The 26,491-nt window shown below is 34.6% G+C and overlaps 3 protein-coding genes and 1 pseudogene across 3 annotated transcripts; all 4 read left to right on the top strand.

Annotated features, from left to right (window-relative positions):
• Window positions 1-827: 827 nt before the first annotated feature.
• LOC120278645 lies at window positions 828-5,505 on the top strand (annotated as a pseudogene).
• A 2,583-nt stretch (window positions 5,506-8,088) lies between these two features.
• LOC120278644 (2-oxoglutarate-Fe(II) type oxidoreductase hxnY-like) lies at window positions 8,089-13,881 on the top strand. Its single transcript, XM_039285376.1, has 12 exons — window positions 8,089-8,228; window positions 8,356-8,551; window positions 10,480-10,563; window positions 10,669-10,720; window positions 11,416-11,537; window positions 12,028-12,056; window positions 12,165-12,266; window positions 12,363-12,421; window positions 12,782-12,838; window positions 12,959-13,004; window positions 13,194-13,273; window positions 13,671-13,881. Exons 1-12 carry the CDS (start codon window positions 8,109-8,111, stop codon window positions 13,744-13,746), a joined length of 1,023 nt encoding a protein of 340 aa, XP_039141310.1. The 5' UTR covers window positions 8,089-8,108; the 3' UTR covers window positions 13,747-13,881.
• Window positions 13,882-15,537: 1,656 nt separating this feature from the next.
• Window positions 15,538-18,215, top strand: LOC120278696 (O-fucosyltransferase 30). The gene is made up of 2 exons (XM_039285427.1): window positions 15,538-15,998; window positions 16,984-18,215. Exons 1-2 carry the CDS (start codon window positions 15,583-15,585, stop codon window positions 18,059-18,061), a joined length of 1,494 nt encoding a protein of 497 aa, XP_039141361.1. The 5' UTR covers window positions 15,538-15,582; the 3' UTR covers window positions 18,062-18,215.
• An 833-nt stretch (window positions 18,216-19,048) lies between these two features.
• Window positions 19,049-26,369, top strand: LOC120279176 (peroxisomal acyl-coenzyme A oxidase 1-like). Its single transcript, XM_039286043.1, has 14 exons — window positions 19,049-19,286; window positions 19,857-19,965; window positions 20,538-20,599; window positions 21,154-21,363; window positions 21,503-21,590; window positions 21,664-21,826; window positions 22,678-22,876; window positions 23,345-23,542; window positions 24,146-24,277; window positions 24,590-24,710; window positions 24,906-25,016; window positions 25,461-25,530; window positions 25,662-25,845; window positions 25,938-26,369. Exons 1-14 carry the CDS (start codon window positions 19,149-19,151, stop codon window positions 26,145-26,147), a joined length of 1,995 nt encoding a protein of 664 aa, XP_039141977.1. The 5' UTR covers window positions 19,049-19,148; the 3' UTR covers window positions 26,148-26,369.
• The last annotated feature ends 122 nt before the right edge of the window (window positions 26,370-26,491 follow it).

Genomic DNA, 26,491 nt, shown 5'->3' with positions numbered 1-26,491 from the left:
TTTTACATGAAAATTGAAAAAATAGTTGTTAATTGGCATTATTTCCTAGCTAGAAAATCAAAAATTTTCTATAGAACATTCAGATATTGTTTGTTGTTTGATTGCTCTTATTTTCCACGGAAAATGAAAAAAACCCTAATTTGTTGTTTGATTGCATCAAATTTCCTTGAAAAAAAATCACATTTTCCATGAATTTTTTTTTAAAATTATTAAAATTATAAATATCATTACGTGGAATTGAATCTTACCATCAAAAATGCCGTGGGATCTGTTCACTAATCTGGATAAATTTATTTAAAATATTATCAAGTTATATAATTTATCTTTTTAAAAAAATTAAAAAGAAAAGGAAAATGTTTTCTTTTAAATTTTTAAAAGAAAAGTTATTTTAAAATTATAAACATTGCTACGTGGAATTGAATCTTACCATCAAAACGTCGCGGGATTTGTTCACTAATCTGGATAAATTTATTTAAAATATTATAATTTATTTTTTTTTAAAAAAAAATTGAAAGAAAAGAAAAAACTTTAAAATTTTTAAAAGAAAAGTTATTTTAAATATTTCAACATGTTATTTTTTCACATAGCCTTTACGTTTCCCTGGAAAACTTTTTCCAGGGTGGAGGCAGGAAAAATTTTCCACTGATTTGAGAGAAAATAGGGTCACATGATATAATTTGTAAAAAAATTTTCCACGAAAAATTTTGGCAAACAAACAGTTTATTTAATTTGGAAAAATGGCGCAGTAAAAAAATTTTCCAGGGAGACAATCAAACACAACTATAGTGTTTTTTTAAAAAAGAAAGTTAAAAAATTGCTTTCCTTATCAACAAGATAAGTGCATAAAATCAATTAAAATAAAAAAAAGGAAAAAATGGCGGGTGATCTGGTTCTCCCACTGATCGATCTCACCTCTCCCGATCGCTACTCCACCGCCAAATCCATTCGCAAGGTCCTTAAACCCTAATCCCAAATCCCACATCCCAAATCTCTCTCTCTCTCTCTCTCTCTCTCTCTCTCTCTCTCTCTCTCTCTCTCACCAATCTCTCAATTGTTCTGTTGATCCAATTTATTGTTTTTCTTCTTTAATTCAATCAATCGATCAATGGCTTTCAGGCTTGCTTGGATCATGGTTTCTTCTACCTCGTCAATCATGGAATCGAGGAATCGTTTTTCCAGCAAGTGCTCAAGGAGAGCAAGAAGTTCTTCTCGTTGCCGCTCGACGAGAAGATGAAGCTCCAAACTAGGAAAGATAACAGGGGTTACAGTCCACTGCTTTCTTTATCCTTAGATTCTTCATCCGAAGTTAAAGGTTTCAGTTCCTCATGATCAATCATCAATTTTTTTTTTTCAGATTCAGTGCTATTTTGTTTGTTATTTTAATTTTGTTTCCACTGAGATTTAGGGGATGTAAAGTGAGGATATCTACATCACTTCCGCCAAAATCAGCCATTCACAATTCAATGCCAATCAATGGCCTCCAGAAGGTACATTTTCTTTCGTATGTTCACATTTTAGATTAATTTGGAATACATACAATTGAATTGTCTGTGTTTGTTTAATGGATTTTTTTTTTCTGTGTAATTTTAGAACTTTTGCCATGTTGGAGAGCCACAATGGAATCTTATTATGAAAAAATGCTGTGAGTTCTTGTTCCGGAGCATATTTTTGTTTGAAGTAATCATGCTATACTGTCTGTTTTGCATATCTTGTTTGCTATCTTAGTGTGCTGTTATTTAGGCTACTTTTACTGACTTTTCATGTTGATTGTACATACTGAGACCTTCAATCAGAGACCCCTTCTGTTTTTTTCTGTATCTGTGCTACTTATTGCGTATTTTTGGCTTCAGTTGTAATGAGAGGTTCCAATTCTTCTCCAAACTTGTGATGTCACTGTTTTCTAATCACTCTAGTTGACAGTTGCAATGCTCTGATTTTTGGCTGTTTTGAGTTTTCCTTCTTTGAGTTTAGAGAATATTGAATCACTGGTGAAACACTGGTTATATGACAAACCATTGCTTCTATATATTTCATATAAAGAAATGTGTATGAGATTGTTTTTGTTCATGTGAAATATGTGACAGGAGGTTGTTGTTGATTTTTGGCTCTATCTGTGAGAAATTTGATGTTTGGAATATGGTTGAGGTAATCTAGCTAAACAAAGAATGTTAGGTGAACTATGGACTTCTTTGTGTGGAAACTGTTTGATGCTAATTTGTAGGTTAACTTTTCATATTTCTACTTTGGCCTGGAAAAGGAATGCCTCTTATCATAGTGTAGTTGTATCAACTTTTGGGGTACAATTTACGAAACTTATGCTGGTTGCTTCTTGACCTCAGGGCTGTGAGTAAAAAATTAAACTCTTTGATGGCTTTGTCTTTGGGTCTTGATGATCTTTTCTTTGAGAAAATTGGAGCATGGCGTGAACCCTTGGCATATATTCGACTTTTGCATTATCCAGGTAGATGTTTTTCTTGCTTATAAACATTAACAATTAAATCACAAATGCTATGTTTTTGTGATGCTTGTTACCCTTTCAAAAGCTCAGTAGATTTTGTCAATTCCAATGATTTCAATTCTAGAATAAAAGCCACACTATGCTTCTATGATTAGTGCAGTTAAGAGAGATCTTTGTGTGATAAGTAGTTAGCTCGCCGTGTTTTTTTTTAAAAAATCAAATCTTGTTGGGTTGGAAATATAGTACCACATCGGTTGTGTGATAGAAGTGTAATGGGTTTATATATAGGTATAGGGGTTGAGCCACTAAGTCTTTGAGACTTTTGGTGTAAGACTTAGTTTCCCACATAGTGCCCACCAAGTACTAAAAAATATAAAAATCCAATACTGGTGATCAAAGAATATAGTGGAGCCCAATATATATATTTAAAAAAGACCTCCGAGACACTAAGTGGTGTACATGTTCATCGCGTAGTGGGACCTCCGAGACACAAAGTAGGTGCATGTCCCAGTAAAATGTAGATCGAGTTGAACTTGAGGGAGGGTGTTGAAATATAGTATCACAAACATCGCGCAGTGTGATAGAAGTGTAATGGGTTTATATATATAGGTGTAGGGGTTGAGCCACTAAGTCTTAAGACTTTTTGGTGTAAGACTCCTAAGTCCATATAGAGCCCATATAAGGCCCATTAGTATTGAAATATAAAATCTAACAGATATTAAGAGTTATCCATTCCAACTTGCTACCCAGATCTATGAGGATGCTGACTGCAATCCAATTGCTCCATGTGTCAAAGCAAAGTCCCTGTTTTCTTCTTTATGTCCTGGGTTCTTCTCCACAAGTTCAAATTCTTTTCCTTCTATGTTTTTGCTATAGAAAGGAGTATTTTATTAAGGTATCATCACACTCAGTTTTTAAGACTTGAAGTTTTTATTTAGGTAAAACTTTTGAAGGGAGTTGTGGGAGGTTAGGTGCATCTGCCCATTCAGATTTTGGAATTGCTACACTTTTATTAACTGATGGGGATCCCTGGTCTTCAGGTATAACTCTGAATATGTTCATCTTTTTTTAGTAGATGATTTGTATAGTCCTGCTACCAGACCTTGGATATTTTACATATTATTAATTTTTACAGATCTGCAGAGATAAGGATAGGCGCCCTCAGCTATGGGAAGATGTACCCCATGTTCATGGGTAAAAATCATCCAAGCAGCATGAGCTTTTTATTATTGTGCGGAAATGTTTATCAGTGTTCTTTCATAGCTGAACTTGTGTGTGTGCGCTTGCATGCATGGAGTAAATGATTGTGATACTTCTTCTCTTAATATCATGCAAGACTATCAATTTTTTTCATTTTCAATTAGCTGCATGGTCATATCAATACTATTTTTAGAAACGAACTTCACACCAATTAATAGAGGTAAACATATATCTGTATCTATGTTTTTACCATTACATATTCTGTGTTTTGTGCTTGTGGGTATTAAATCATTGATTGCCACATGGTCATTTTCATTGCAGGGCTTTGATTGTTAATGTTGGTGACTTGCTGGAGAGGTGGACTAATTGCTTATTCCGGTAATATAGATTTGTATATTGTTTAGACCAATTTCAATGAGCACTTGATTAATATTTGTTTTCTGGTGCTTGTGTTTAACTGACTTCCATGCTTACTCCATCTCATCAATCACATGATTCTACAAATTTGTTGATGTTTACTCCTATTGCAGATCAACATTGCATAGAGTCTTGCCAACTGAACAAGAGCGCTACTCTGTAAGACTCACTGTTATAACAAATATCTCCCTTCTGTCACTTAAATTATAAGCAAATTGGCAGCAAAAGCTAATGCTGAATATTTAACATAAATATCGAGACCATGTGTACTCAACTTAACAATGGCTGCTAATTGTCATCAACTCTACTATTGTTAGGTTGCCTTCTTCCTAAATGGAGACCCTGATTGCATGGTTGAGTGCTTGGAGAATTGTTGCAGCGAGGAAAATCCTCCAAGGTATTATTCCTCCCCACAGCTGCCTCCTGTCTTTATCTGTGAAACTGTGTATCCATCATCATGTCTTTAATGGAATCCACATGAATTCACTTGACATCATATTGAATTGAGGATTATATGAAATAGCACAGCTGAAAAGCATTCACCTTTGTTCAGCTGGGTTTTATCTTGTGGATGTTTCTTCAAATGACGGTACTAAATAGTCTACAAATGACACGCTAAATATGTGAACAAGATAATAATATTGAAGACTTGTCATGGTAGGGAAACAATGGTGATTATTCTATGAATTTTGGTCCAGTCGACTCGGTTCCATAGTAACTAACTACCACGGAGGTTCATTCTTAGCCATGGGTTTATAAACTTTGTTGTTTATTTATTATATAATATAGGGATGAATTGATAATTACTTTAAAAGATTTATGCCTTTTACTCTAGAAGTCCCTAAATTGAGGTAATCGAACGGGTGAGGTCGAGCCATATCTCGGTTCTGTTGTGATTATCATAAAATCATGTCCGTGGGATCATCTCTCATCTTTCTACATCTGCTGTAGACAGATGTCATCACATATTGAAATCCCAAGTTGAACACATTGTTCATACCAAAATTGAAATGCCGCACACTTAATCAGTTCTACACTCTTACAAGGCTTATTATTTGCAGGTTTCCTGCTATCCAATGTGTCGATTATCTGCAACAGCGTATATCTGCAATATACACTGGTGGGCAGAGATAGAAGAGGTTACAACTTAGGAAAAACAGAACCAAACCATCATCGCTTTGTCTGTCATCAGTTCTTGTTTCTCCTTTCATGTACTGTGGTAACTCCCCCTTCATAAAGTTTAATTAGGAATAAACTGTGTGAGCTCACAAGCAGGTATTTATTTGTCACCTTGTGAAACTTGAACTATTTTATTTGTGAGGAAAATTGTTCAGTGAGATTTCTGTAATTTATTAAAGAAGTATTTCTGTAATTATCAACAATGTAGGGGTATTTCTGTAATTATCAACAATGTAGGGGTATTTCTGTAATTATATTAATAGAATAGGCAATGATGTACACAATTAAACCTATCTTATTTCTATGTAATTTAAATCCTTGTAGGTGGAGAATGATAATAATTTTAGGTTTAACCAAAAAAAAAAAAGAGGCATGATATATAGCATGACTTGTGAATGGTGACACTTTTATCTTGAGCATGATAAATTGAAAAAAAGAATTCCATAATTTTCTTTCGGCATTAAAATTTTATTAAAATATGCATATGGCTACATCATAAATAATTAGAAGATAAAAGAGACATTTAATCACTGATCAATCCATCAAACCGATTCTCTTCTTTGTTATCAAAACAAATGTATAAAAAAAAAAATCAAAACCTATTAAAAAAAATTATTTTTGATAAAATATGCGAAAAAGCTCAACAAGCACTAGTGTCCTCATCCTGCATAGGTTTTAAGGTTTGATTTCATATTTTTTTTTTTAAAACGAACATCTTATGCCATGAACCCTAGGTCAATAGGTCAAGAAGCTATTGGCAAAATAATAATAATAATAATAATAATAATAATTATTATTATTTTATAATTACTAAATTTAAGCAACTTATTTTTAATAATTATATTTGATATATTTCGAAGTTATATATATATATATAACACATCACCTATATATCTCAGCACTTCGATCAAGTTATTTTTTGGAGTAATACTCCAAACAGTCTCTCTATTTTTCAAACTGTGCCCGTTTGATTTGCTACTTTTTTTTGTGCTATTTTGGTCCCCCAACTTTTCTAAAACATGCCCATCATATTTTAGAAAAATAGGGGACCAAAAAAGCACGTTTTAAAAAAGGAAGAGGATCAAAGGGTACGTTTTAGAAAAGTAAGGGACCAAACAAGCACATTTTGGTTCCCTTACTTTTCTAAAATATGATTGTGATGGTCATTTGCTCTTGAACTAATTTGGTACATTTTAGAAAAGTAGGGACCAAAAGGGAACTAAAATAAGGGTACATTTTGAAAAATAGAGGGACTATTTGGAGTATTACTCAATATTTTTTCTAATAGCTCAAGCTTGGCTAGATAAAAACTCAAATTTGCTTCCTAATTTCAAAATTTTTTTTAGAGCTTAATTTTGATTTCTGAACTCAAAATTATTATTTTTTTAAAAAAAAGTGGATGAATCACAAAATTAAATAAAAACCAAAAAAGAACATTATAAAGAAGAACAAACTCAGTGGAGATAAACAAAAATGAAGAGAAAAGTACAAAAAAGAACATACTCAGAAGAGACAAACAGAAAAGAAGCTGAAAAACAAGAACTAGAAGAGACTAGGAGGGCATCACTAGAGATAATGCACACCTAAAGTCTATGCACAGAAATGAAGAGAAAAATAAAAACGATTGTTGAGGAGACAAAGTCTACCAGAAGATGACATGAGGTCAACTCAGACAAACAAAAAAGGATCACTCCTGCAATTAATGGTGAAGCATAGCGCTGGTGATATCTGTCAATCTAGCTCTTTGGAAATCAAGAGAGAGCTTGATATTATGGAGAGAGTCACTAGGGAGTTAGTGAAACTAGCCTCTAGTTATAAAAATCCAAGGAAGTAGCATGTGAATAATTTTAAACATTAATTTCATGCTAATGTATAAATTGAGCCTGATTCAATTCAACACAACTATATTTTAAGTTATACATCTATAATATGTAATATTATTATTTTATATATATATATATATATATATTATATAATTTCAACTGTTGTTCATTATTAAAAGTAAAATTCAATTGCAAACTAGAGGCTCAATTTTTTTTTTCTTTATAAAATAAACAAGACAAGTTTGGGGCACATGCAAAAAAAAAAAAATGCATAGATATAAAATTTATATCCCAACATGCTTTATCTTTACTTTGCACAGATTCAAATTAATAAAATTAAAATTGAGCCAACCTGAAATAAAAAGATCTTTTGAGAATTTCTAAGCTACTTAAGGACCTCATGAAGCTCGGTTGGTTTATTTTTTATTTTTATTTAAAAAATAGATAACCCACGAATGTATCGTCAAAATAGAGAACAAAATATAGAAGATCGACTCCTCTGCAAAAACAAACACAAAATGTTACAATGAGAAACGGACAAATACATGTCACTAGAGGTGAAAAAAAAAAGAGCAAAAATGCAAAGAGAGCCAAACACACGAGGCAGATCGGAGGAAACATCCACGAATAGAACCTCCAGCAAAAACTACGGCGGTGCCAAAGAAAAGAGTGGGGCAGGGTAGGCACGCTTGTTGAATCAGATGAAACTGAGCCACCCAAGATCCGATCTCATGCAAAAAACAGGCTGCATCTAATAGAGGGGAGAAATTTTTTCGAGTTTTGCCCTAGTCAAAATAAAATCTGTATTAATCCAAACAATAAGCAAATACTCGATCTTACAAATAATAATAAAAAAAAAACATCAACAACAATCGAAGAAAATTAAAAAAATTGATATTATTATCTAATGCCGTAATTTGGTTTTTTTCTTTCTTTTTTTAAAAAAATTGGATATTATCGTCCTAATGCCGTGTTTGGTTTTTTTTTAAAAAAAAAAATTTTGAAAAATTACTTTCTGATCAACAAGATAAATGCATAAAATCAAATTAAAAAAGAAAAAAAGAAGAAAAAAAATGGCGGGTGATCTGGCTCTCCCACTGATCGATCTCGTCTCTCCCGATCTCGCCTCCACCGCCAAATCCATTCGCAAGGTCCATAAACCCTAATCCCAACTCCCAAATCTCTGTCTCTCTCGCCCAATCTCTCAATTGTTCTATTGATTCCATTCATTGTGTGTTCTTCTGAGATTCAATCAATCAATCAATCAATGGGTTTCAGGCATGCGTCGATTATGGTTTCTTCTACCTCGTCAATCATGGAATCGAGGAGTCGTTTTTCCAACAAGTGTTCAATGAAAGCAAGAAGTTCTTCTCGTTGCCACTCGACCAGAAGATGAAGCTCAAAACAAGGAAGGATAACAGGGGTTACAATCCACTGCCTTCTGTAACCCTAGATTCTCCACCAAAAGTTAAAGGTTTCAGTGATCAATCACTATTTTAATTTATTTTTTCTTCTTTAGGTTTAATGTGCGTTGACACTGTTTTTACGAGTTTATTCGCCTAAAACACAAAATTGTCCGAGAATAACATTCTCATTAATTTCATTGATGGTCACAAATTTTTTTGCACTATATAAAGTTGTGGCCGCAAAACTTTTCTTTATAATACAAAAATCATTTAACTTTGCTCCAATTGCAATTGTGGTCATAATGATTTGTTTTAAGACTGTTTCCGACTAATTTACTGATGTGGCACCAGAAACAGTCTGATCACTGTGGTCACAAGTGCAATCAGAGTTAAGTTAAGTGGCTTTTGTGTTATAAAAAAAAAAAGTTATGTGCCCACATTTTTATAAAGTGTAAACATTTAAGTGAAATGAATCTTTCTCGTTTGTTAGGATATCAATATTTAACTAACGATATCAATATTTAAAACTAATAAATATTTTATAATTTGAAAAATATCACAGTAGAATTGATGATAGTAATTACAATTAAAATTGAAATAAAATAATGAATTGTAAATTGGCACCAACCAAATGTAACATTAGAATTATTTCTAATGTAATATTAGAATTAAATATAGAAATAAATATTGTGAGCAATTAAGCTATCAAAACTCCTTTAGACAATTAAAAAAATAATATAAAATTAAAAATTATAATCAATTAGAGAATTTATCGATTAAAAACATATTGATAATAAAAAAAAACTTTTAAAATGTCTTTAAAATATATAACGGATAAATGATTAGGTCCATACCCCGAAAGATTAATATAAAATTAAAAATTATAACCAATTAGAAAATTTATTGATTAAGAACATATTAATAATAATAAAAAAAAACTTTTGAAATATCTTTAAAATATACAACACATAAATGATTAGGTCCATACCCGAAAAGACAAATATGAAATTAAAAATTATAATCAATTAGAGAATTTATCAATTAAGACATATTGATAATAAAAAAAAAACTTTTGAAATATCTTTAAAATATACAACACATAAATGATTAGGTCCATACACCGAAAGATTTAAGAAGAGTTGCCCAACTCATATATGCATGTGGTTTGCGCCCTTGGTGCATGCTCAGTGTCCGCTCAAGGGTAAGGGCAAATGAAGCAGTTGCTTTAGCCTCCCAATTTTTTTAAAGTCCCATCTTTAGATTTCTTAATAATAATTTTAAAAACTCAAAATTTTGAAAGACTCTAAATAATTATTATAATACAAAAATATTTTAATTTAATATTTAGTCAACATTACTTAATCATAGTTAACTTTTAAAATTTAAAATAATACGGTAAGGCATTAAATATTTTTATTTTAATACTTAATCAGTCATATCTTCTGTAACTAACTTTTCAAATTTTTATTTTGATCCTCTATAATAGTTTTTCATGCCTTTTTTTTTTGCTCAAAATTAATATAATATTCATTTCTTTTGATTGTAGATTAGAGCTTTTGTAAATTTCATATTGTTATAATTTTCTTTTATTACATTTTACTTAAAATTAATATAATATTCATTTCTTTTAGATTGTAAATAAGAGCTTTTTGTAAATTTTATATTGTTACAATTTTCTTTTATTACATTTTTACTTTGTTGAGTTTTGCTCATAAATATTAAACATATCCTTTCATCACGAGTTTAGTAACATGTAAAAAAAGATAAACAAACATCTCAAATAGATGCTCCTTAACATGCACCAAGCCTGGTCCACCCCGGTGATAGTGGGTTCGGATTGCACACATGGTCGGATTCACATCCCAAAAGATCAGCCTGATTAGATGGGTTGCCCAACTCATATATGCACATGGCCCCTGACTCTCCCACAAGATGTGGGACAAAGTTTGGCCTGCATCATGTTTGTTGTTTTAATTTTGTTTTTATTGACATTTAGGGGCGACGTACGTGAGGGTTTATTACATCAGTTCCTCCAAAATCAGCCATTCACAGTTCGATGCAAATCAATGGCCTCCAGAAGGTACATTTTCTTTCTTATGCTCACTTTTTTACATTACCTTGGAATACATACAGTTAAACTGTTTGCCTTTGTTTAATTGGAATTTTTTTTTCTGTGTAATTTTAGAACTTTTGCCATGTTGGAAAGCCATGATGGAATCTTATTATGAAAAAATGCTGTAAGTTCTTCTTGTTTTGGAACGCATTTTCATTTGAATTTTTAAGTGATCATTTCTTTCCATTTTACATGTTTTGTTTGTCATTCAAGTATGTTGTTATTTACTGAGATTACTTTTACTGACTTTTCATGTTGATCTTAAATATGGAGATACTTCAATCAGAGACCTCTTCTGTGTTTTTCTTTATCTGCACCATGTATTGCATATTCTTGGCTTTAAGTTATAACAAGCAGTTCCAATTCTTCATCAAATGTGTGATGTCACTGTTTTGAAATTGCTTTAGTTGGCAATCACTATGCTCTGATTATTTGCTGTATTGAGTTTTCCTTCTTTGAGTTTAAGGAATATCGAAATACTGGTTATATTACAAACTATTGCTTCTGCATATTTCATAAAAACAAACTTACCTGAGATTGTTTCTGTTCATGTGAAATATGTGACATGATGTTGATGTCTGTTTTGGGCTCCATCTGTGAGTAATTTGATGTTTGGAATATAGTTGAGACATTCTAGCTAAACAAAGATTGGTACTTCAAGTGAACTATGGAGACTAATATGTATGTAATATTGCTCAGTTTGTGGACTCCAAAAAATTACCTTTGGTCTGGAAAAGGAAGACCACTTTTTGTAGTTTAGTTATATCAGCCTCTTTGGTGCAATTTACGGTACTTAAGCTGGTTGCTTCTTGACTTCAGGGCTGTGAGCAAAAAATTAATATCCTTGATGGCATTGTCTTTGGGTCTTGATGATCTTTTTTTTGAGAAAATCGGAGCACTGCATGAACCCTTGGCATGTGTTCGACTTTTGCATTATCCAGGTAGATATTTTCTTCTTGCTTATAAACATTAACAATTAAGTCACCGTTGGTATGTTTTTGTGACGATATCAACCCTATGTTATGCCACCGTCGCAAAGGCGGTTACAACATTCAACTCCCATATGAGAGGTCGAGGATTTGACTCCTTTCAATATATGGTTGAGGCATAAGTAGTGCGTGGGTGTGTGGACTGTGGAGGCTTCTCCACATTGTCATATATATATATATGAAACACCCTGTGTTACTTTCAAAGTAGCAACTCAGCTCACTAGAGCTTGTCAATTCTAATGATTTCCATTTTAGAATGAAAGCCATGCTTTGCCTCTACGATAAGTGCAATCAGAAGAGTCTTTGTGATAATTAGTCAGCTAGCCTTGCGTTTTTTTTTTTTTAATTGGAAATTGTCTATTTTAAGAGTTGTCATGGCAACTTGCTAAGCAGTAATATAACCATACTGCCTGCAATCCAAATGCTTTATGTGTGGAAACAGTATCCTTGTTTTCTACTTTTATGTTCTGGGTTCTTCTCCACTGGCTCAAATTCTTTACATTCTAGGTTTTTGCTTCAGCAAGGAGCATTTTATGAAGGTATTATTAGTCCATATTAAAATTTGAATTTTTTATTTAGGCAAAATGTTTTGAAGAGAGTTGTGGGAGGTTAGGTGTGTCTGCCCATTCAGACTTTGGAATGGTTACACTTCTATTAACTGATGGCGTCCGTGGTCTTCAGGTATATCTCTGAATATATCGCATCTGTTATCAGTCGACAAATCGTATAATCCTGCTACCAGAACTTCAGATATTTTACATATTCTTAACTTTACAGATTTGCAGGGATAAGGACAGTAGCCCTCAGCTATGGGAAGATGTACCTCATGTTCATGGGTAAACATCAAACAAGCAGAACGAAATTTTCGTTGCTGCTCAGAAATTGTATTGGTGTTTCTTTAAGTTCACTTTTATTTTATTTTATTGCTTTTATGCGGAGTGAATGATTGTGGTATTTCTTCGCTTAATATCATGCAAGACTTTCAGTTTTTGATAGCCAATTAGCTGTATGGTGATATCAATACAAATTTGTAGAAACAAACATTACACCAATAAAGGTAAACATGAATATGTGTGTCTATGTTTTTGCCATTACACATGCCAGTAGACTGATGTTGGTGGATGCATATTTTTTTTTTGTGTTTTGTGCTTGTGGGTATTAAGTCATTGATTACAGCAAAGTCATTTTCATTGCAGGGCTTTGGTTGTTAATGTTGGGGACATGTTGGAGAGGTGGACTAATTGCTTATTCCGGTAATATAGATTTTGATCGTATACAAATTTCAATGGGTACTTGATTAATATGGTTTTCTGCTGTTTGCACTTTACTGACTTCCATGCTTATTCTGTATTGTCAATTACATGATTCTACAGATCAACATTGCACAGAGTCTTGACAACTGAACAAGAGCGCTACTCTGTAAGATCGACCAGTTTTCTTTTGTAGTCCCAAATATCTCTCCTTTTGTCACTTAAAATAGAAGTGGATTGACAACAACAACTTATACTCAATACTTAACAAAAATGTTGAGCCAATGTGCACTTAACTCAGCAACGATTACTAATATCTATACCTCAAACTCTATCTTTGATACATCTATGTTTTTAGGTTGCTTTCTTCCTAGACGGAGACCCTGCTTGCATGATTGAGTGTTTGGAGAGTTGTTGCAGCAAGGAAAATCCTCCAAGGTATTATTCCTCCGCCCTGGCTTCCTCCGGTCTTCATTTATGAAACTGCTTTCCATCATCATATCTTGAGTGAGATCCACATAAATTCACTTAACATGATATTGACTTGAGTATTCAATGAATAGGCACAGCTGAAATCATGCACCTTAGTTCATCTTGTTTTTATCTTGTAGATGTTTCTTCAAACAGATGTACTAAATGGTCTAAACTTACTTGCATGCTAAATATGCTTACAAGATGATAATATTGAAAATTTTTCGTGGTCGAGAACAATGATGATCTTTCATAGCTGCTGCGGACGCATGTCATCAAATACTGAAACACATTGCTCATACGAAAATTAAAATGCAGCTCGATTAATTAGTTCTACGTTCTGACAAAGCTTATTATTTTGCAGGTTTTCAGCTATCCAATGTGCTGACTATCTGCAAGGCCATATTTCTGCTGAGTTATATAACTTAGGGCTAAATTAAGAGGTTAGAACTTTGAACATAACTGAACCAGTATCACCTCTGTCTTTCACCAAGTTCTGTATCTCCTTTCATGTACTGTGGCAACTGCTTTTTTTTTCTTCACAAATTTAGCCAGGGATAAATTGTGTGTGCTCATGAGAAGGCATTTGTTTGTCACCTTATGAAACTTGAATCTTCACCTTTTTTTCTATGTAAGCAAAATTGTTGGTTGAGACTTTTGACAATTTATTTATTTATTTTTACGAAAGCAACAATCGCTATATACATTAGGGGCGTGCATGGACCGGGAATTGATCTATTTGACATCTATTTTATATCTTGATTGTTACCATACATACCCCTTGAGTTATCGACATATTTGACTATTTTTAGGGTCATTGCTGTAATTTTATAACCGAACAAAGTCCAACAATCTAAATTGCATAACAACATTCACTACTACTAATCGGCCAAATGGTCTATTGGTAGTCAAGTCCCCAATAGAACTCGTCATAAGTGGTGAGTGTTCGAATTTTGAGTGATGACACATTTTTGGGAGTGTGAGTAGTGATTGTGTGCGGGTGGTCCCAGCGCCCATGTGTGCACATGCTTCACTCTCACTTACTCTGCCGAAGTTTGTGCGCATCCCTGCCTTTCTTAACAGCAAGACCGCTCATCTTGGCAAAATAAAAAAACAACATTCACTACTCACACACAAACTTAGACTTCCAAAACCAGTACTTCGCCCACACCTGACTCATCCAGTCTACCTGCACATTCTTGGTCTGTGGCTGAAACAAATACACAAACACTGTCATCACCGCCACCCACCCTGTAAAAACTCGACACACTCCGGTCTTCATTTAGCATATTGTTACCATAAACATCTGTGCCACCCCCAAACGTCTCGGGCCGGCCACGACAACACTCTGCCCTGCTGATCTCAGCTCGGGCGGGAACATCTCGCTCACAACATACATCTTTCAGCTCTGCGTCCATCACTCCTGCCACTGCTACCGACAGTATCAGTGTCACTGCACCGTGAACAATAAACAACCTTCTCCGGACTCTATCGACAATGTACATCGATACAAGGTTGTTTGCAATGACTACTAATTTAATGATCACTGAAGACATAAGTGCAGTTCTTTCAGAACCCAATTGTTCTGAAACAAGACTGGTGAGTAGAATTCAATGAGGTTGTTGTTGAGGATAGTGTTCATGTTGGAAGGGAAAGAAGGTGGTGGTGCTTGATGGTTGTAATTTATGTTTATTTGTTTGGGAATGAAAGTGGAGGGAAAATGAAATACCATTGTCCTATTGCATGAGTGATATAATTTATATTTGTATATAAATAGATTTAATTATGTTTTCACTATTTGAAAATTTGTAATTATTTAGGGTTGAGGATGTTTACTTAAGTTTATATTAACATCAATCTCGAATTTTCAGAAAATGTGAGAATGATTTTTTGTATTATTTATATATTTATTATTATTTTTTAAAAAATATGGATAAATCACTTCAATTAAAAAAACAAGAGAAAGCAACATCACAATAAAATAACATATACCCGAGAATGAAACAATAAATAAAAAATAAATCAAATAGAAAAAGAAGAGCAAGATTTTGCTGTAATATTTAGAGAGACACCTTAAATTTTAGGATTAATCCTAATTTTTTTATTTCTTAAATACAAAGATTTCAGGGCTATAACTATTAAAACTGAAAAACGATTTGATGTAATATTTAAAAACCCCAAAAGAAAAAGGATTTATTTGTAACATTGAGACAAATTACGAGGGTTTTCTTGAAAGATTCATCTTCCATTTCCCCAAAACCGTGAGTTTTGGAGACATGGATCTCAACATCAGTAGAAACCGATGGAGAAAACGAAGCCAGAAGAGCAAACCCCTTCTACTCATCTTCATCTTCGTCGCCATTGCTTTTCTCCTCTTCGCGTCCTCCACATCGAAGCCCTTCAAGCCCGTTCTTCCCTTCTCCCAGACCCCACAATGCGCGGTGGAATCCCCGGATCTCTCCGGGAAGCGGTTCCTTTGGTATGCGCCGCATAGTGGGTTCAGTAACCAGCTCTCGGAGCTCAAGAATGCGATTTTGATTGCTGGGATTCTGAATCGGACTTTGATTATGCCGCCCGTGCTGGATCATCATGCTGTGGCGCTGGGAAGTTGCCCTAAGTTTCGGGTTGTGAGTCCCTCGGAGCTCCGGGCGAAGGTTTGGGATCATATCATGGAGCTCATTCGGGATCGAAGGTTTGATCTTTTTTCTATCTGTTCTGCATTTGCTTTGATTGTTCTGCTTTTCTTGTGTTTGATGTTGGTTTGATTGAAGATGAGAATTTGATCGCGTAGTGTTGTTTGAATTGGCTGCAATGTTTGGATTGTGAGAAAATAAATTGGAGAAAATCAAATGAAAAGAATGGAGAATGATGAAAGGGAAAGAAACCTATTCTAAAGTTTTCATTTTTCAGTAGGTAACTATCTAAGAAAGCATTTTGATGAAGGTGAATTCATAGAAAGGATTATGTTGATGCATTGTTTTGGATGATGTGGGAAAAGCTAATTTTTTCACTATTTATTATGTGTGTACTGTTAGATAATAAGCTTTTATGATCACCATTGTAGACACAGTTGCAAGTAAACATGAAGCTTTGGAATGAATTATTTTCTCTGGATTCTCGGAAACTTTGTTCATTTTCTCAACAGTGTTGGCTTGTTCTAGATTCTTTGGTATGGGTAAAGTTATCAAACAGAAGTTTGCAATGATACTCACAACAATAGATAGCTTCTTTGAAGATGGACCTTAAATTTGGGGAATAGCCCTTGTAGATTTTCAGGTACAGTTAGACTAGTTGTGAAGTTATTATGATTATTCGAATGAGATGTGCGTGTGTGTGTCGTGCAATAAAGACAGAAGTAGAAAATGGTATTCGGTTTACCACATCTCATGCTCCTGGCCTTAAAACAGTGCCTCAAGGTTATGAAAGCCTTCTGCTTGACATCTCTTTAGGATGAATTGCTTATGTATTAGGCCCTTTGTTGTGATGAGAGCATATGTTATATATGGTCTCATCTAGCTTGCATAATAGGTCTTGTAAAAATCAAGTGGTGGCCTGTATTATTGTATGGCATCTAGTAATGCATCTGAATTCAGCACATTTTCTTGTACAAATTCACATTATCCTATTTTGAATCGACAAGAATATATTTTTTAATGAGTTGGTTTTCACCTTGTCAGGTATGTATCAATGGCCGACATTGTTGATTTGTCTTCAATATCATATTCTTCAGTTCAAACAATTGATTTTCGAGTGTTCACTTCAGTGTGGTGTGGCTTAAACATGGATAATAGTTGTCATGGCGAATTATGTTGTTCCATGACCAACCATGGTTCCTCACTCGGCAGCTTCAATCAATGCCGATCTTTGCTATCTGGATTGCAGGGTAGTATTGACGGATGTACATATGCCGTAGAAGATGACTGCAGGACAACAGTCTGGACATACCAGCAGAATAATGATGGATTATTGGATTCATTTCAACCTGACAAAGAGCTGCAGAGAAAGAAAAATATTTCCTATGTTAGGAAACGAAGGGATGTATACAAAGCTCTAGGGTCAGGTTCCAAGGCCGAAACAGCTACCATTCTGGTTTTCGGAACTGTATTCTCCGGACCATACAAGGGTTCTGAGCTATATATCGACATCCATGAAGCACCAAGTGACTCCAGAATACAGTCACTACATAATAAGATCAAACACCTGCCTTTTACCCCAGAAATAACTGATGCCGGGAAGGAATTCGCCATCAACAAGATAAAGGTGCCTTTTCTTTGCGCACAGCTTCGCTTGTTAGATGGGCAATTTAAAAACCATTGGAAGACTACTTTCTCAGATCTGGAACAGAAGATAAAGTCAGTAAGATTGGAAGCTGAAAGCAAGTTAACCAGTCCACTTCACATGTTTATCATGACCGATCTTCCAAGATCAAACTGGACAGGAACATACCTCGCTGATCTTGCTGAAAATTCCAACTCCTACAAACTGTATACCCTTAATGAAGCCGATGAGATTGTAGAACAGACAGCCAAGAGATTAATGAAAGCAGAGCATGCAATGCGGTCTAGCTTCCGTCTGAAGAGCAACAGCGAAACCTTGAAGAACCGACACTGTGATGCTGGCCGGCTACCTGATATTCTCTTGTTCATCGAGAAGACCATCTGTAGTTGTGCTTCATTAGGCTTTGTTGGTACGACTGGATCAACCATTGCTGAAAGCATTGAGCTTATGAGACAACATAATGTTTGCAAACACTAATTTTCCCAAATTGTATAACACAGTCATCCTTCTTTTCTCCTGTATCTGCTTGTTACTGTATAATTATCTGACGATTTTCGCACGATTGAAAATGTAAAAGAGTTTTTTTTTTTCCCGAAGTATGACCAAATGGTAATCAGAGAATTCAAGCAAACCCTTTGAATTCTTTGATTTGGTGTGAATAATATTAAAAAGATAGTTTTCTTTAGAGTTGTTTGAAGGAGTCCTGTTCTTATTAAACATCATCTGTTGAACAGCTTCCTTTTGTGATAAAGACATTGACTGAACGGGCAAAACACAAATTTGAACAATTGAATATAGATAAAATTTAGACTTAGAAATTGTCATTGTAATCCACAAATTGATGATTCCAATGGTTTTTTCCCTCATATAAACCCAAAGATTTTCATAAAGAGCAAAATTACTTTGCACCATCTTCTTTAATTTTATTTTATTACCATCTTTGGTATAAGTTTAAGTTAACATAATTTTTTATCCTTTTATTTACACAACTTTTTTTTTAGTGCATCTCATTAATTATTTCATATAAAATATGACCATATCATCAAATTTTTTAATTAAAATCAATTGAACATCCCATATTTAGCATGCACCACATAAAGGATTTTTATAAATAAATAAATAATTTTTTTTTATGAAATAGGGATAAATCAAGATAAAATTACTATTTCAATACATTCAATACACCTGTGCCCTCATTCTATCCGTGAGACCTGAGGTTCGAATTTATCTTTATCAATTGTAAATAAGAACATAAAATACTCTTCAGTCTCCGACAAATAAATAAAATTAAAAAAAAGTTATTTTAACAAAGTGATTTCGGTAATTTGGGGACGGCAAAGATAAGAGTTTGAAAGGATTCAAAATCTTTGCAGGGGTGTATATGAAAATAATCAGACGGGTCTGAACATTGGCGGATCCTGATCCGATAAGCGGGGCCCTATAAAACGAGAACCATTTTGAGCTTTTTTGGCCATCGTTGTTGACTCTTTTTCCTCTTGATTTTTCGAAGTTTTGGTTAATTTTGAGGGATTTTTTTTGGATTTTTGGTGGGAATTTGGGAGCAATGGAGGGAGTTGATCACTTGGATCATGAGAGAAGGAAGGCCCAGTTCGATGTGGAAGCGATGAAGATCGTCTGGGCTGGCTCCAAGCACAATCTCGAGGTTTCCGATAGGATGGCTCGCCTCGTCGCCAGTGATCCTGTTCGTCTTCTCTTCTCCTTTTTCCATTTTATTCTTGATGTTTATTTTTTGTTTTGCTTTTTTCGGATGATTTATTGGTTTTGTTTTGTAACTTTTGTTATTCTGATAAAGTATGTCGGATTTTTTTGGGGGTTATTGTTGACCTCTGTTTTTTTCTCTTTTTGGAAAAAAAGAGGTTTTTTAATGCATTTCGCTGTTTGTTGATTGTTCCTTTTTTTTTTAGTCTTTTTTGGGTGATTTTGGGTTTGATTATAATTTTATTTTAAAAATTTATGCGGTTGTTGGTGATTTTGGTCGTATTTAACTACCAGACAGTAAAAAAATTATAAATTTTAGGTTGAGCTCGCAGTGTTTGATTTCGTGTTTAGGGTTTGCTTGTTAAGTAATTCAAAGTCCCCGATGATAAGATATTCAAAATATGGTGATTTGAACTTGTGGTGAAATTCTCAGGTTTTGGAGTTGAGGGCTTGGGATTCTAAGATGCAATTTTGAGTTTTTTTTTTAATATTAAATTTTGTTTAGTTTTTATGAGAGCAGCATTGACCAAAAAAGAATCATCATGTCAAATAGGTGTTTGAAAAGGATAACAGGCAACGCATTGATCGGAGGGAGTTGTTCAACAACACACTCAGAAAGGCAGCGCATGCGTGGAAACGCATCAATGAGCTACGTCTCACTGGTAAGTTTTCTGAATGGCTCTTCCTCCTGCCATACTTCTTCAAGTTGAATATTTTGGAGATGTTAATGTTCTACATATTACTGGATCTTTCTACGTCATATATAAACTTTCCCATCTGCCTGTTCTACAATTTTTTTTTCAAGAGAAATGATCTTTCTTCCTTCTTTTTCTGACGGTAACTTAATCTTCTGTGTGGTTAGCATCTAAAACCAATTGTTACTTTCTTGATTGAATTGAGCAATTTTGTACACATTTATGAGGTGTTGGGCTGGAGTTAAATAAGAAAAGCTGTCAGAGATTTTCTTTTTTCACAAAATCTATGATTATAAAATAGTGCTTTTAGTGATCTCCTCCTAGATTGACTACATCCTTTGTTGAGGCAGTTTAACTATATAAACTTCCTTTAGTACATTTAAGACTGTATAACTGAAAGCTTAAAGATAAATGTTGGTGAGTTCTATTGGACCTTGTCTTCACCTGTCTCTGCAATACTATTAGTATCTAAAAAACTATTCTTTCTCAGTTTGTTATATGTTTCCATTATTCATTTTATCCTGGCTTCACTGTAACAGAGGAAGAGGCTTCAAAGTTAAGGCAATTTGTTGATGAACCTTCATACGTTGATCTACATTGGGTATGTACTGTTATTTCACGATTCTTTACATCTAATAATGAAAACAAGTGCACCTGTATGTGAATTTGATTGGTAGAAGATTCTGACGAGTCCCTTGCTTGAGTCAATTTAGAAATTCTGCTATAGACCTAAAAATAGGCTTTGTCTTAAGGTAATTGGAAAATTCTATACGTCTAGTTTTGTTGAATTTCAATACGGTAGGCCGAAGGATAAGAAATATTTTAAATTATTCTCTTGGGCCCATATTTGTTCCTTGGATATAAGACCATTTTGTGGTTGACAAATCATTGCCTGTTGGGCATAATTATTAATGCCAATTTTAAGATTTCTTATAGGTTTTTGTTGATGACTTATGTTACCTCTGTGGCCATGGTGTATAAGGTTTTCGTTGGTGCATGCATCATGGATTGAACTTCTTATATTTGTGACATATAATAATGACTTTCTTGGAGTATTTACAAGTTTTGGAGATGACCCTTTTTAATGCTAATTCCTGGTGATACAAACACCTTTGTCATTGACATGCCTTTGTTTATTTGTTTATTTTTCTGCAGGGTATGTTTGTCCCTGTTATAAAAGCACAAGGAACTGATGAGCAGCATAAGAAATGGTTAACCTTGGCCTATAAGATGCAAATTATTGGTTGTTATGCACAGACTGAGCTTGGTCATGGTTCAAATGTTCAAGGACTTGAAACTACTGCAACTTTTGATCCTAAATCTGATGGATTTGTCATTCACAGTCCCACCCTTACGTCAAGCAAAGTATTTATATTTCTATTAGAAACTGCTTAAAATTTTCCTTGTATTTAGAAGCTTCATAGAGAGTTAGCATCTGGCAATAAGGTAGTGTTTTATTATGTGAATTTTTTACATTCTTTTTAAATATTTTCGTGATGATCAGTGGTGGCCTGGTGGCTTAGGAAAAGCTTCTACACATGCGGTTGTTTTTGCTCGGTTAATCACAGATGGTCGGGATTATGGTGTACATGGTACTATTTTATCATAATCTAGTTTCCACAAAATTACCGTGGTGTGGCAATCCTAATGTCAATAAATTTGCAGGTTTCATTGTCCAGTTACGAAGTTTAGAAGATCATTTACCTCTTCCTGGTATTACTGTTGGTGATATTGGTACAAAGTTTGGAAATGGAGCATACAACAGCATGGACAATGGTGTTCTGCGATTTGATCATGTACACATACCAAGAGATCAAATGTTGATGGGGTATGCCTATTCATGTACTTTTACATCTGATTATTGCCTGAGTATCTTTTTTAAACTTCACCAACATCTTCACATTACCTGCGAAGGTGCTCATGTTGGTAAAATTATAGGAAAAATAAGAGAAGCAGAATGACTTGGCCTTCTACTTGAGGGTAAACCATGATCTCAACTCTCAAGCCACCAAAATCCCACATACATATGTTCAGTTAAAAAATATGTTTTTGTGTTAGTTAAATTTATTTCCACCTGGTTAACGGAAAGGCAAGGAATTAAATAGTTTGGGATTGATCATTTGACTGTTTCCAAAGAGTATTTAGTAGATAATATACTTGAGGCAATCATTTGGTATTAGTTAGCAAACTATTTTGTGTCCTGATGTTAGTAGAAGACTGAAAACTTAAGGCTTTGGACGTCCGATGTGAACTCTGCTGCTTATGCCAATTCACTCATCGTCGCAGCATCCTACTAAAGTCAGTGGGAAGGGATCAATCCAGCTTGCTCACACAAGATGTTGCTGAGTTCAATTCGGAAATGAAAGGATAAAGGAAAAAAATACAAGATGATCAGCTATCAGTATTAGTAGTTATTACATGTCAAGCAACTTGAGTGTCGCGATTATCGTTTGAAACCCATTATCCTATGATAAAGTGTGCTGTCTCGTTGGTAGCATGTATAACTCTGCATTTTACATTTCTCATTGCACTTCTTCATTTACTGGTGTTACTAGACTGCGTATTTGCATAGACATGCTTTGATAACCATCTTATGTCTGTGATAAATGAGTTTATCTTTGCTTGGCCTAAGTGATCAACCATGGATTAGTTGGTTAACATTTATAAAACATGTCACAGGCTTTCTCGGGTTACAAAGGAAGGAAAATATTTGAAATCTGATGTTCCGAGGCAGCTGGCATATGGTACAATGGTTTATGTACGTCAGGCCATTGTATCAGATGCTTCTCGTGCTTTGTCAAGAGCAACTTGTATTGCTGTAAGGTATAGTGCTGTCCGCAGACAGTTTGGTTCACATGATGGTGGGCCTGAGTCTCAGGTATTATTGCCATACCTTTCACCTTGACATCATTCAACCTTGTAGTTACAGTTGTGGCATGATGGAACTTCACCTACTTGCAAACGAAGGTGAAATTTCCAGGGAATTCAAAGATGTACCAAGCTGATTTTCAGCTAATCTAACCAAAAATAAATTTGCAGATGCAATTAATTTTTTTTATGCATTTATCCTTTGGTCCCTGTTAAATGTAATTTTGAATCTCATTTTCTTGGTGCCGGCCCTTAAATGGTTGTGAGAGCTCTATAGTTATAGAAATAAAATGCATTTGGCTCATAAAGCAATAGGCCCCATATTCTTGTGCATTGTTTTACTTCTTTTGGTTCACTGAATAACTTGCTTAGCATCAATAAGCTAACTTGCAAGATGGGCAGTTCCACTATCCTGGTTTAATAAATGCATACTTCTTCATACTATTGGGCTGCTTTACATGGCTTTTCTCTATTGTAGGTGCTTGACTATACAACTCAACAAAGCAGGCTCTTCCCATTGTTGGCTTCAGCCTATGCCTTCAGGTTTGTGGGGGATTGGCTAAACTGGCTCTATACGGATGTCACCCGTAGATTGCAAGCCAATGAGTTCTCCACTTTGCCCGAGGTGCATGCTTGCACAGCTGGTTTGAAGTCTTTGACAACCTCTGTCACAGCTGTAAGTAATCATTTCATTTTCTAGGAACTTCCATATGTCTAGAATGTTGCGGTTTGAGATTGTTTCCTCTTGTTGTGCACGCCAAAAACAACTTTTGATCTTTCAAATGCGAGTTTCTCCAATCCCCTGCCATGCTATCTATGATTTTCAGCTTGAGAAATGTATTCTTCCTGTAACAAGATTATTTCTCTTAATGGTCTTGCCTCTGTGAAGTGGAAGAAGATTCTCCAGTCACTTTCCTTGTCATAGCTTGTAAAATTCTTAAACAGCCATATACTAGGTTAATGTACTTGATTATCTTTCCTCTTTTGTTTTCAGCTCTTCATTCCATGTGTCAGAAGAACTGCTTGAAGGAAATTAATAATGGATTTCTTTTATCTCATTTTCTTTGTCCTTTGTCAGTCTATTTTACTATGCACTTCAAGTTCCTACTGATTAATATTATAGGCTTGTGACAAGCTGACTTCACTTCAATAGAGTTGGTAACATAATTTCATGTTGCTTATATGACTTATTATCATTTCTTTTTTTCTTCAATTTTTTGTGTAAGCTTTTGATTTCATGAAATAAGCATAAAGCTCAAGTTTTTTGAAAAAATTACAGGATGGAATTGAAGAGTGCCGAAAGCTATGTGGCGGCCATGGTTACCTGTGTACCAGTGGGCTTCCTGAGTTGTTTGCTGTCTATGTTCCTGCCTGCACTTACGAAGGAGATAATATTGTTTTGCTCTTGCAGGTAAACAAATTATAATACTGACTACCAACTTCTTGGTATTTGTAGCAGCTGCAGTGTTTTATCCATCCATTTCATGTGTGGACAGCTGCTAAATTTTAGAAGTCTTTTGTCTATAACAACTTATTGAAACTAATCTAAAATAAATTTAAGACTCGATTGCATGTCTCCAGAAAATATTTTCCACAGAAATCAGTAGCATAATTTTTAAGTCGGAAGTCTTTGTTTTTTAAATGATTTGCAATCTACAATGTAGTTAATTGTCCCTGGTTTTACCTTTGCTTTCTAATTTAACCTACAATATTCAACTTGCAGGTTGCTAGGTTTCTTGTGAAGACTGTTTCCCAGCTGGGATCAGGAAAACAACCCACAGGCACTACAGCATATATGGGAAAGGTTGAGCACTTGATGCAGTGCACTTGTGATGTTCAAAAAGGTTTGTCTCATTTCATAGTACTTCTTCCTTGACTATGATTTCACAGCAAAGACATGAATCAATTTAAGAGTGCCTAGTGGATTGAAATGCAAAATCTAGATGTTTAACTATTTGCTCAATCTAGGAGATGGCTATTGGATTACAATTTCTTTTGGGCCAGAAATTAAGCATCCTTTATATTGCCTTGTTATGTAGCTGCGGACTGGTTGAGACCTTCAACCATACTGGAGGCTTTTGAAGCACGTGCTTTGAGGATGGCTGTCACAGCTGCGAAAAACATAAGCATGGCATCCAACCCAGAAGAAGGTATGTACATTTTCTCTTACTATTAAATATTCTTTTAGTTTCATTTGTTAGTGCAAGAAATCTGCAGATGATCCATGTGCATTACTTTTCATGGCCCAAATTAGGATCACTAAATTCATTTTGATCTATTTTCAAACTACAAAACCCTTACCTATTGCTTGTCAAATTATCATTTTGATGTAAGAAAATGCCTCTAATACAGGTTAAGGGAGGAAACCTTAAAATGTCTGAAACTTCCACTTTGACATACCAAAAAGTGAATGATCTTTTATTCAACTTAACACCGAGTACGACCTAGCACGTTCATAGTTTCCTTTGCCATATGCTTGATGAGTAGACATTCTTGAGCTTTAATAACGTCATGGATCATTGAGTTTATCCCAAAATTTTGTACTATTTCCCATCTCTTTTTTCCCCCTCTGAATATTGCTTTTCCATTTGCAGGTTTTTCTGCACTCTCTGCTGATTTAGTGGAGGTTGCAACTGCTCACTGCCAACTAATTGTTGTATCCAAGTAAGTTACCTTCTTTTTGTGTTTTCCATTAAAACCACTTGCCTGCATTCCTCCATCTTAAACCTACTGGCATCTCTCATCATATTTCTGTCTCTATATTGATTATATTTCTTCGCTAATATCTGGTTCAGGTTTATCGATAAGTTGCAACAAGAGATCGTAGGAAATGGAGTCAAAGAACAACTACAAAACCTCTGCAATATTTATGCTCTCTCTCTGCTTCACAAGCATCTCGGCGACTTCCTCTCAACTGGGTGCATCACCCCTAAGCAAGGTGCCCTAGCAAATGAGCAACTACGATCTCTCTATTCTCAGGTCTGTGCATTTCATTGACTCATAGATAACAATTTCATAAACATTTCAGTTAAATGATATCAACCAAACTTCGATCACGGTGTTTTTGGCAGGTTCGCCCCAATGCGGTAGCACTGGTTGACGCATTCAACTACACCGATCATTACCTCGGCTCTGCTCTCGGCCGCTATGATGGCAATGTATACCCAACATTGTACGAAGAGGCGTGGAAGGACCCGTTAAACGACTCTGTTGTCCCTGATGGTTACTATGAACATATTCGCCCTGTGCTTAAGCAAAAGTTCAGGGTCGCAAGGCTGTGATCAAGATCTTCCATCTTTATGTATGTAATATGGAGTAGTACTGATTTCCGAAGTTATTACTTTTTCGCACTATTGTGTTAAATAAAAACATAGCTAATGTAACCTTAGATCCCATGAGCGGGGATGATGTCGGTTGTCTCCTATCTGTTATTTAAAGTTATAATAACATGCTTGCGGATCTTAATAAAAACAGATGATGCTTTGGCTTCCTGGTTTCTAACATGCTTGGGTATCTAAATATAAATAGCTGATACTTTGGTTTACTGGTTGTCAATGACTATTTGATCATGTAACTTGTATAAAGCTCATGTAACTAATAACCAATCAATTGAACGACAAAAACA

The sequence above is a fragment of the Dioscorea cayenensis genome, chromosome 16 (assembly GCF_009730915.1).
Source record: "Dioscorea cayenensis subsp. rotundata cultivar TDr96_F1 chromosome 16, TDr96_F1_v2_PseudoChromosome.rev07_lg8_w22 25.fasta, whole genome shotgun sequence".
NCBI lineage: Eukaryota > Viridiplantae > Streptophyta > Magnoliopsida > Dioscoreales > Dioscoreaceae > Dioscorea > Dioscorea cayenensis.
Note: the sequence above shows the minus strand (reverse complement) of the source record. Positions and strands in the feature narration are given on the sequence as shown.